This window comes from Notamacropus eugenii, chromosome 5 (assembly GCF_028372415.1).
Source record: "Notamacropus eugenii isolate mMacEug1 chromosome 5, mMacEug1.pri_v2, whole genome shotgun sequence".
In the NCBI taxonomy this organism is placed as follows: domain Eukaryota; kingdom Metazoa; phylum Chordata; class Mammalia; order Diprotodontia; family Macropodidae; genus Notamacropus; species Notamacropus eugenii.
In genome coordinates this window covers 456,297,072-456,309,876 of record NC_092876.1, presented here as the reverse complement: position 1 = coordinate 456,309,876, position 12,805 = coordinate 456,297,072, and the positions used below count along the sequence as shown (strand labels likewise).

Below are 12,805 nucleotides of genomic sequence, written 5' to 3'. Positions count from 1 at the left end.
CATGGAAAATGATGGAGAAAAAGAGTAGGCAAAGAAAGATTTTTCAATCTTCATCCAACAGTAATGGAAAATAATTCTCTACTGCTGATTATTTATTAGCAATGGCTTACCTTTTAAGAATGATGTTTTTATTCAACTAAAGAGAAATGGGTATATAACTCATCCACAGATAATGAAATTGTATTGAAATATTTAATCCAATGCAGTAATTCAATACCTATTCAGTATAAAGTATTATAGCAGATACTAAGGACATAAAGACCAAAAAATGAAATTGCCCTTTGCTTCAAGTAGGTTACATTCTACAGTGGAGGATGGGAACACAACATATATACTGAATACTCAAATATTCAAAAACATCTTTGGTCTCATTAATGTGTGAAAAATCCCCCCATACATGTGCTATACATACATACATACATACATACATATATATGCATATATATGGAAAGCAATTTCAATATGAAGAAAAGTTTATGAAGATGTGAGAATGAAAAAGTCCTTGTATAGGAAACACCTGAGTTGTGTCTCCAAAGAAATAGCTAAACAGTATGCTGTGAGCTTCTCCAACTGTGCTTTGGAGTTTGGAATAGCAGATAAAGAAGCATTTATAAGTAATTTTAATAACCTTTTTTTTTACTTAGCCAGCATACATAGTATGGTAAGTATAATATTGACAAAATAAACAAATGTCTATTGCACATGTGTGTCATTAAACATTCATTGACCTCAAAACCGGTCAGGGCTTAAAGTCGCGAAGAACTCAGCAAGAACAGCTGCTCTTGTTAAAAAGAAATGCTACACAAGTGAGTCTTCTGACACTCGCGGCTGCCATGTTGCCGGCTTAGCCATTTGGTATCCTATTAGTCCTCGTGGCAAGGAATAGTATATTATGGACAAAAGTGGCTTGAGAACCATTTAGGTTAGGGTTCCAGGAGATAAAAGAGAAAAAGCAACTGACTGTAGACATGGAGGACCATTCATGCACAAGCATGGAGAATGGTAGAGAACAGATCATAGCTTAATTATTTGAAGGTATATAAGGGGAATGATAAGAGACAGCACAAGAAAGGTTGGAGTAAAATTATCAAGCACCTTAAAAGCTAAGCTAAAGATTCTGTATAAAATCCTAGAGGAAATTTTAATCCGTTGAAGTTAAGCATGTGTGCATGTGCACACACATGCCTTTGTGTATGTGTATCTGTATATGTATGTATTTGGCCAAGGACAGAATGGTCAATATTTTGTGTTGACAGTTGTGTAGCAGATGGATTGGGGAAACAAAAGACAAAGATTACTAAAAAATAAAATTACTTACAGAGGAAAGAGTACATAACTCGAAACTTGTAACAAATAGTTCGAGGAGTTACATTTAGAGTACTAAAGTGAAGCCAGCTGAAGTTTTGAAAGAATTGTTTTATCATAAAATAGAAAAGAATTGTCAATGATCATGGCATGAGTGTAAATAAAAAATTACTAAAAGGAAGCTGAACTCGTAGTAATTGAAAGGCTAACAATGGTTCCAGATATCACATAATGAAATATGCTGTCTTCCTTTGGGACAGAGGTAGATACTAAGGCAGGATGTGGTGTCCATTGTCAAATGAAATCCCCGTTTAGGGTGTTTTTGCTTAACTGTTTTATTTTGTTACAAGGTTGAATTCTTTTTCAGGGAAGGGAGCTGAGTTTTTTCAAAGGTGAGATAGAGAAGACCCCAAAATTTCTCTGGTATAGGAAACATCTATCAATGCTAATGGCAGTTAGCACCTTCCTGCAATATAGTCTTAGAGAGTTTCCTGAGGCATTGACAGGATAAGGGATTAGTCTAAGGTGACACAGTCAGTATGTGTCATCCTAAGGCAGAACCCGAATACAGGTCTTCCTGATTCCAAAGCCATTTCTTACTTACTATGCAAGGTGGCATCACTATAGATTATATCAAGGTAATAAAATGAATTTTTCTGTAGAGTGCAAAGGCCTTATTCAGTTATTGAAGATGCATTTTTTTTCAGGAATTATTCCAGAGTGTTTCTAGTTACAAATCCAATAGAATTTTTAAGTTTGAATTGTGTTAAAACATATTTCTGAATGATAAAGGTGTACCTCTCTTTATATATCATTGTTATACATGTAAAAACTTTAAGTTAAACTTCTTTAGAATAATCCCATTTTCCTATTAAAATTCCTTACAAAATTGTAATTCTGGAAAAAACATCCTGTCATAAAAAAATTCCACTTCAGAATGCAACAAATCTCTTGAACTCATTTATTGGAAACATTTTGATAGACTATTAGTAATAAATAAGCAATATGTATAATGGATAGGGAGTTGGCTTTGAATTTAGGAAGACTTAGATTTAAGCCCTACTCTGACCCACACTGGCTGTGAGTCAATTCAATAAGACAATGATGGAATGTAACACCCTAAATCAGTAGAAGGAGTCACGTTCTTTGATAATGGTCAACATCAAAGAAACCATAGGTCCAGTCCCAATTAAGAATATTGTTTCAATAATAGCAGAAAATGTAATTCCTAAGAATAGTATTTCAATTTAAAGCTCAAATTAAAATAAAATTTATAATTGAAACATAATATGATGGATTAAAGTCATTAGGCTTCTCTTACTCCCCCTATACTCTAAAACAGTTACTGTGAAACTCTGCTGACCCAAACCTTTGTTGGTGTTTAGCTTTAGGGACATCTTCCTTCATATCCACCATCTCTCATGACCTGGTTTGGTGCACTTGATCTCTTGGGGTAACATAACCAATTCACATGGGTAGAAGGTTGGTGAAAATAAGGTAAATTATCTCTGAATTAAAACTTAAAGGACTCTCCAAGGACCAAAAGTACCTGGATATTTCATTCCTTCATTCCACAAACTATTACTGTGTCAACTTTGTGCCAGACAGCTCAGCAGCATTTTTCAATTAATTTAATTGTAGGTTTACAACCCTTCAATTGAGTTTAGGTTTCTTACAGTCATCCCTGAAAGAGGGTGTTGCTGTATATTCAGTTCAATTCAATAAACAGTTATTCAGTGCTCATTATGTGCCAGGTATTATGCTCAGCACTGTATATGCTTTGTCACGTATTAATGATCTCTATATACTTGGCAAATCACAGAATTGGGATGGACATGAATAGCCAACTGAGTAAGAATCATCGCTGCAGTATACCCCACAGGTGGTAATGTAAACTCTGCTTGAAGACCTCTGGCAACAGCAACCCCTTACCTCTCATGGCAGCCCACTCTATTTTTGTGTGGCTCAACTTGTTAAGAAACTTTTCCTTACATTAAACCTGATTACAATTCACATCACCCTGTGCTTCTAATTCAGCTTCCTGCACTGGATCAAGCAAAGTAAATATAATCCCTCTTTTACATGACCACCACAAACAAATGAGGACAGCTATAACATCCCAGGCTGAGTCTTCTCCACTCAGGGTTAAACATCCTCCCTCCTCCCACTTTCTTAGTGTAATGCCCATGTGGTGGGATCATGACATTCTTCATTATCTTAACTGTCCTTCTCTGAATGTTCCCCAGCTTACCCACGCCCTTCCAAAAATGTGATACCCAGAACTGTAGACAATATTCTAGATGGGACTTGACCACAAAATATACTTGTCACTGGCAAAATTTTGGAGGCATTCATTTTTGGAGGGTAAATGGTGAAATCTTTTTCCAATCTTTCTAGTTGTCTTTTTTAAGATTCTCTCCAAATGAAATGCCATGAGACATCACAAAATTTTTAAGCGTTATAAGATTTTATTAACTTGACGTTTGTTTCTTTTCCCCCAGGACTGCACAGTATATGAAACAGAGAATAAAATTCTACATGTGGTAAGTATATTTATAGTTCTTCATTAGATCATATTTCATTTTTATTACTAGAATATAGATTTAAGACCCACAAATGAAATATCACCCCAAAATATGTAGATAAGATAAGCAAATTGTGTTCTTTATAATGGAAGCTACAAAGAATTAATACATACTGTATCCCCCTATACTGTGACCTGGAGAAAACACTCTTCCACTTTCACTTCAACTCATTCTAAATACATTCCTTTTTTTCTTCATTTCATCCACCAGCCCGTAGGACTTTTTAAATTACAAAAAGTATATTACAAATACCTAATAAAAATAGTGTGTCTAGTTGAAAACAAAAACAGAAGATTAAAGTACCCAACTTAGATATTTAAACTAAAGTTTCCTCCATAAGATGGAATAAATAGTTGTTGGTCAGATACTACAAATCAGAAGAGCAAAGGTGTTAAATAATTCCTGAGAACTAGGTAGCATTGAAAAATTTCCATCAGCCAAATTCTCTTTGTCCTGATAACATAATTATTCCTCTGGTGAGATGATGAGCCAGGCTTATTTTCTTAAATTGTCCATATAAAGATGGGCTTTTGATGTTAAGTGCTTTCTAGATCTATTTTCTTTAGAATAGTAATGAAGTACCATGTCAGAACTGCATATTTATCATCTTACTAGATGGTAGTCATTTTTGCCCTCTTTTCTTTGTTTGCTTTAAGAGAATTTAACAGTATTTTCACCTTTTTTTACTGAGGTAATTGCAACCATTGAGAATGGTACTCCGTAGACCCAACATAGCCACAAATGAGCAAAAGTACACTTCATGTAGGGGTAGCACCATCTCCATACCTAGAGAAATATGTTGGCTCCAATAAAAGATTTCAGTCTAATTTATTTTTAGATTTTGTTTTGTTTTCTGAATGAGATGCATAAAATCTTGTATAATCTCACATCTATTTTTATGTTTGATAAACATTACAGTAATTGAAAGTAGGTCCTTTATAAGAAGCAATAGAGGAGAGTAAGGAGTTCTCATATTAGTGCTTTGTTTGACACTAAACTTCTCTATGGAAAAAGAGGGTGACCAGTCACTTACATTTTGTTTCTGAATTTTCCCTTCTAGAAGATAGAAGGTCAAGCTGCCAAACCTCACCAACATCCCAGGATTCTACTACAGTATAAATATCAACCTGGAAGGGACTTTGCGGGCCATCTAGTCTAACTCCCTCACTTTTTTGTTAAGTAAATAAGAGGCCCAGGAATGTTAAGTGATTTGTACAAGGTCACACAAAATACATGACTTCATGGTATTACTGGGACAAGAAATATAGGAAGAATATTTTATTTATATTTTTAAGATTGTATTTGAATATGACCCACCTACAAAATTGAAACTGCTCAATATGTAAGTGTTGTATAAGTAATCCCCAAATTCCTGCAATTATTTTTCTTACTGGTATCAAAAAGAAAAAAAATGCAATGACTATTCCCTGAGTGGGGCATGCGGGTAGGCCAATTATATCATCTTTGCTTTGTGAATACAGAGAGAAGTTTAGCAAAGTAATGGACTTTTTCCCCATTCATGTATGTGATAGATGGAGTAGATATACAACTGGAGGCTATGGTTTCTCAGACCTGCTCTTTCAGTCTTGAGACCAACTGAAATTTCTACCCTTCTGTCCTATGTGCTGGATGTGAATTTGATGCATCCACTATGATTTCAACGGCATAGATCCTTGATACAGAGGGCATTTGTGATTTAGTTGAAGGTTCTTGACATTTTGCTGTAGCCAACAAATTTATCACCCCATGGTCCCCTGGTTGATGTCTCTGTCTGAACTTTCCTAGAAAGGTCCTTGAATGATAAATATACAGTTCATCCTCCCACACAGTGTGACTGAGGAATATGAAAATTAAGCAAACATTGTCATTGGTAAAATGGGCAGTTCATATTTTTATTATACAGATTTTATGTTGCTAGCTGTATAATTAATATTTCCCTTCTTGCAGTTCACATTTGAGAGAACTAGGTATTTCCAAAATTCCACATGTAATCTCCCCCACTCCCTTCATAGAGGTCATTTCCTCTGGCAGGAGACATTACTTCCATCTCTACCTTTTGGAATTCTTATCTTCTTTTAAGGCTTACAGTGGGGGCCAACCTCTCCAAAGAGCTTTCCCAAGTCCCTTAAGATTAAGGTATTTTCTCTCTTTTCAGATTTTCACAGAGCAGTTTCTCTAGATCTCTCATTTAGCTGTGTAACTTTTGGTTTGTCAGTTAACTTCTGTAAACCTTAATCTTCTCATCTGTAAAATTATGGGGCCAGAGTCAACAATCTTTGAGGTGTCTTCCAGGTCTAAATTTATAATTCCATGTTTTCTGAGCACCCCTTCCCTTGAATTATATTTGTCAGTGCATGCATTGTTCCCCACTACCTCTACTTCAATAGAAGGCAAGCCCCTTTGGGATACAGACTATCTTCCCTTTTTAAACCTTGCATACCCTTGGCACTTAAGACAATGTTTTTGCTATGAGGGGCTTTCAAAATAAATATTGAAGAACTGTAAACAATATACTGCTCCCTTCCTTAGTGTGATGTTCCTAGAAAACTCTATAAAAATCATGGTTTCCAAAGTGGTACAATGTTACTATTCCCCAAAATTGTATTATCAAGAACAATGATAGATAGAAGTTCTCTATGCATTTTGCTTAAACAGCTTGTGATTTCATCAGAGTAGGCATCTCCCAGTATATTCCCTGCTATTTCCAGTCTTACAGATTTGCCTGGAGCACTAAAAAGTTAAGTGATTTAGCAAGAGTCATAAAGCAAAGATACATCGGAGAATTGGCTTTTACCTTGGTCTTCCTGACCACCAAGCCAAGACTTTATCTAAGACATCATATTCCCTTTTACAGTCTGTTTTCTAAAAAAAAATTTGGTACATCTTCCTGAAATAGCTGTTCTATCCATTTCTGTACTAGAAGGAAGAGATTGATGACACAAAATAGCACATAAATGCCATTGAACAATCATCCCCCCCTACAAAGGTTAGGGGGTAAATAGAACCTTTACAATTAGAGTTATTGACCCTTGTAATTTGCTACAAGACAGTTTGACTTTCTCAAAAGAAAGCAAGGGAAATATGGAGAACTGATAAGTATGTGTATGCATGTATATATGTAAGTATACACAACAGGAAACCTTAGGAATGAATTTACAATTGGTCGGCTTTAAATCTTACAATGTGAATTTAGTAGCATCAGCCAGACTAATCAAATATAGTACTTAACTGTTTAAGGCATTTTAATGTTAGTTAATCTTAGTAAGTTCAGTTAGTGACATGAGTTCATTGTCCGTGGATAATAACATAACAGTCTTATTATAAGGAAGCTCATTTGTGATCTAGTTTTTAAAGACTATTTAATGAGGCAAAACAATATTAAAAATGACTCTTGTTTCCACAGCACAAATCATTTACAAGACCTAAGAGAATTTCTCTTGCTATGTTGTGCTGTTAAGGGTAGTTTTGACCCTCTACCCACACGCAGTTTTAGATTCACTGGAGAAATAGAGCGATGTATTTATTTCAGCAGTCACTTTATTCTCAAGGTTTGTAGATTTCTATCCAAACAAACAGTGGAAGAGATGATTTGTTCTTGTTTCGACTGCTCAATAAAGATTCTGAATGGAGGACTGGGGGAAATACATAGCACTTTATCCCTCCTCAGTGCACCAAAGAGCAATTCATATGTCTCTTCCAGTGATATTAGCAATGGAATCTGGCAAGATACTAGTTCGTTTATGAAATGTCAGGAATTTCCAACTCTTCAAAGTTAATTAACTTCAGTCATTCTAACTGTAAAATCTTTTTATATAATGGGAATATCTGTGGTAGATTAATAAATAAAAAATAATATGAGATATTCAAATACGAACAAAAGTATAAACAACTCATAAAAAATGAAATCTTTGGGACCGCAGAACCATATGGCATTTTATTCTGCAGGAAATTTTTATTCTAGCACAGTTTTTTGGGGGGGAATAAACATTTCACTGTCATATGGCAGAATTGGAAGAATCTTTTTCACGTAAGTAGTCCCTGCACAACAGAAGAAATATGAGACACAAGTCCTGTCTTCACAAAGTTAACAAAATATAATCCTTTTGAAGAACAATCAAGGTCTTTTTTTATTTTAAAGTGCTAGAGAAATGGTGTATGACGCTTTCAATTGAGTCTACTATGTGAAACAAATATGATACCCCCCAACTTAAATGAATCGATGAATTAAAATTAAAACCAGATGGGACATGTTTGCACAACCGAATTCCCATTCCCTCTTTGTATTTTTCTATGCTACAAAAGTTATCAATTTTGTTTACATTATTATTCTCTAAAAATATTCTTTAGAATTTAGAATTCTTTAGAATCCTGATGCCCATCAATATTTTAATTATTTTATTAATATCAGAACTGATGACAACCTTTGTTTTTTCCTCCTTTTTGAACAGAACACAAAGAGGATGAGAGTTTGTGTAATTGACTTAGAAGAAAACACTGAATAGCTTTGAACATGTAATACTTGATAATGATCAGTAGCATATTATGAAAGTATACTTTTCATTCTGATTAACGTAGGAAGATGGAAAAGGCCATGCATCTTGTATCTTTGTCCTAGTAATTTCAATAATCAGCAAGCTAGGTTCTGGCTAGATTAGAGATGGAGGTAGGAGAGGAAATTTAGAGGGAAGAAAATGGGTTGATTTTTTTCTTAGGAAATATTTGTTAAAATGAGAAGTGAAGTCAAAAGTAATTTAATCCAACTCTTATTTTAACCAAATTATAAATTCTGTCTATATCATCCCCAGTGAGCATGAGTACCTCCAGGGATAAGTTTGTCATTAATCTCACAGAGGCGGCTCATTTTATTTTTGGACAGCTTTAATTGTTAGATTGGATCTTTCCAGTAGTTCAAAATCTGTAATTTTTTCCCCACTGGTCCTATTTCTGCCATCTGGGAATGAAGAAAGTACTTTATCTTCCCATGAGGGCCTGCTTCTAGCTTAGCATCCTCTAAGAGACAGCACATCCTTCATGGGCAATGCAACAATATCTGGTCTCAAACTCTAGCTATGAAAGTATGGTGTTTCCTGGCTCTCATGTGATTAAAATTGAGGTAAATGCAATCCCTCTTCCACATGACAATGTCTCGTGTTTACAATCATGTGTCCCTTAAATATCCTTATATATCACATCCCCCCATCCTTATATATCATCACAATATATAAATCTTTTTCTTTCCTCCAGGCATCAGCCCAGTTCTTTCAACTAGTAGTCCAGTGAATTGTTCTAAGTTTTCTCAGTATCTTGGGCCCTCTACTCCACCCCAGCAGCTCTTAATCTTTTTGTTATATACCCCTTTGACAGCAAGGGAAAGCCTATGAATCCCTTCTCAAAATAATGCTTTCAAATGCAATAAATAGCATACATAGGATTATAAAAGAAACTGATTATATTGGAATGCAGGTATCCAAATATGTTTTTTAAAACCGTGAATGACAAATTAAGAAACTTTGCTCTAAACTAACCTAGTTTGTCAGTGTCCCTAAATAGTGATCATTACTGGATACAAGTGTGGTCTACAAAGACTATCATTTGGCTAATTTTGGAGAATTCATTATTACATTAGTTTGAGTACTTATTTCACTGATGAAGATTGCAATTTCTCTCTTTTTTTTTAGTAGACTGGCTTCCTGACTCATGGCCAAGTTGTGTGTACTTTTCTTTTAATTTTAATTTTCCACTTGGGGGGCCAATCTTCTACTGATGAACCTCCCCATACCAAGAGAGGGACATATTTATAAAACAGGAATACAGTTCATTGTAGAGCCATACTTGAAGCTTTTACAACTTGGTAGGATCTGTCAAATAATGCATTCCACTGGTGTAACTCTATAGAACCTAGCATCTTCTCTCTATGATGAGAAATCAGAGTATGTCTGTAGATGATGGTGCATACTATTAAGTATATGATTTTACTAAAAGTTCCTGCAAGTATCTTCAAAAATGTTCTGCAAGTAGAAGAGGTATTCATGCCTATTGCTGGCATGAATCTCTAGGTGTTCTCATTTGAGATTACCATTGTACTCATTCTAATAAGCTCTAGAACACTATAATACTTCTTCACTGAAATTCATTATCACCCAAAAGAGATTGACTGAGCCATCCACACCAGAAAGAAAAAGTTGATAAAAATGATCATTGCCTGGATGATAACATGCCTCTTCATGGGCATACCACTTTCTTAATACATCAGGATATGTGCATCTTAGAAATGTAGCATAGAAGAATGATGATCTGAGTTGGTCCAGAAATAAATAAGATTAAGCTGGTTCATCTTTGGAAAACTTCAATTTTAATGATCCTGACCTCTTTGATTCCATGAAATCTGCCTGTATTTATACTAATTATTTCATAGTGATGTTATATTTGCATGTCTGTGAATCATGGAAAACTATGATCTTGGAAAAATCGAGATCGTCATTGATCTAAAAGGGAATGAGAAGATGCACGGAACATGTAAGCTATTTGCAACATATTATTCATGATGAATTTTGTTCAGGCCATCTAATGATAACAGCAAAAGATGACAGATGGACAACCTGAATTCTTTCCTAGTAGCCATGTATGTTAAATGTCTTAGAGAAAGACCTCTGGCATGTGTAATGGATCAATTATGGGAAACTTCTAAAAGAACCTAAATAGGAATCACCTAAGATGAGGTGGCTTTAATTAATGTCATTCTGCACCATGGAGAGAGTACCCATGCAGGTGAGAGGCCATAAATGATTAAAGTGAGTTAGATATAAGAAATAGCATAAAAGACATTATTAAGGATATGTATAAGCAGAAAAATATGTAAATCAGCCATGTGACAAGAATGAAAGTTTGAGATGAACAACCCAAGTGGGTTGATAGAGTAGTATTAGTCTATCAGTCACTGGACAAGTATTTATTAAGCACCTGGATGTACCAGGCACTCTGCTATACTTTTTTGTGAGAAAGGGATGCTTTGGACTGATAGAATGAAAGGACATTATTAAATTTCAAATAAGGGTCACAAAATCTTAAACTTGAAAGGTATGCCCAGAGATCTCTTAGTTAATTTCTTTTTCTATAGAAAAAAAATCATTTTTCATTAAGAACTTTTAGGGTAAAATAGAGGCAGAAGCTATATTATACAAGTCAGTGTCTGTGATCTCAGTGAACTGAAAAATGAGGATTTCAGAGTTTGATGATCTCTGAGATTTTTTTCCTGCTCATGGTCCTTGAATATAATATTAAGTAGGGAGAAATTTAATCTAAAAATTCTGAGTAAAATCCTAATTTTTTAAGAAATGTACTTCTGTTACTTTCAGATGCTAAGATACTGATTAAATGTTCCCAAATCAAAACTGTGATTTAGCGCAGACTCAATTGTAGACTACATTGAATTTCATTTCTAAGCTACTTCAACCAACCTAAGACGACTAGACCTTGTAGGCTTCATTATCACCTGAAACTATATTATTTCCAAAACTTTGAAATTTAAAATTTCACTCCAGACTGGCAATCTGCTGTCCTTCTCCCTCACTCCCAGTGATCCTACTCTATACTCTTTGTTTTTATGACCTCTAGTTCTCTTAGTTGTTTCACATTCTCCCAATCTCTGCCTTCTTTTCTAACTTCATTTACTGCCATACCTGAACTGAATATCAATGAGATTAGTAATCATCGTCCTTGAGTCCCTTGACTTTATCATCCCTATACTTCTAGTCTTGTCCTGGATAAGTTCTAAAATCTTTATTTTGCTTTTAAAAACAAAACAAAAATCTTTTTCATGTATTTGAAGACTTTAATCAAATCGTACATCAATGTTATCTTGTCCAAACTAAACAACATCAAATCCCCAATTTTTTTCCTTTGATATTTTCCTCTGAAATATCTTTAAAACTCTTCCTTGAGCTATTATTTCCATTGCCTTTTATGGCTAAAGTTGGTCATGACTCACTAATGAGAAGATGAATGAAGCAGATTATAATGGAAGGAATATTTTCAGGCCCTGGTAGGTCATGATATTTTCCATGATATCTTTTATGCCACTGTTTTATTTCACAATGTCAATGCGCTGTTAACTCATATTCTGCTCACAGGCACAAATAACTGGCATGCAAGAATCTTTTAGGTTAACTGTGTCCCCTTCAAACTTCAAATTTAATTTGTGTCACTAATTAATAGGGAGAAGGTAAAGATTTACCCAGCTCAAGTTGATTGTTTTTTCATCTAAAATACATGGGTGTCAGGTGCTTTTGATTTACACCCCCATGTGCATCTGTCACTATCACTTTTATCTTTTTCTTTAGAATTCAATGTTTTGAATTTTAGTCATTCATTACTTGACCTCAGGCTTAGTCTTTTACCTCAGTCCAGGCCTGAGAAGCTACAGTTTTTCTCACCTTTAGAATGAACAAACGACATGAATTAGAAATTAATTTTAAGCAAACTCCTATTGTCTGTTAACCAGTAACACTTATTGGGGATAGATAGGTGAGGCAGTGATTAGGGTGCTTGACCCGGACACAGGAAGTCTCATCTTCCCAAGTTCAAATCAGGCATCAGACATTTACTAGTTATGTGACCTTGAACTTTGCCCCATTTGCTTCGGTTTCCTCATTTGTAAAATGAGCTTGAGAAAGAAATGACAAAGCACTGTGGTATCTTTGCCAAAAAAATCCTAAATGAGGTCACAAAGAGTCAGACACCAATGAAACAATAGCCATCTTCTCTTTGATCAATTTCTTAGTCACTTTTAAAAACCACAAACTGATAACTGATGTCATTCAGCCATGCACTCTCTGCCACTCTCCTTTTGAATGCTCTCTGTCAGGTTGAGGAAAAGGGATTCTCTACTTATATTGTTCCTTCAGATTAGATCCAAG

General features: G+C 34.9%; 1 protein-coding gene across 13 annotated transcripts in view; it reads left to right on the top strand.

Moving 5' to 3' along the window:
* The window catches only part of CNKSR2 (connector enhancer of kinase suppressor of Ras 2), a 327,007-nt gene that overhangs the window by 128,593 nt on the left and 185,609 nt on the right, over nt 1-12,805 (top strand). For all 13 annotated transcript variants that reach the window (XM_072615299.1, XM_072615298.1, XM_072615297.1 and 10 more), the window contains exon 5: nt 3,807-3,848. In XM_072615299.1, the coding sequence (XP_072471400.1) occupies nt 3,807-3,848 (42 nt within the window). The remainder of the gene's footprint in view (nt 1-3,806; nt 3,849-12,805) is intronic.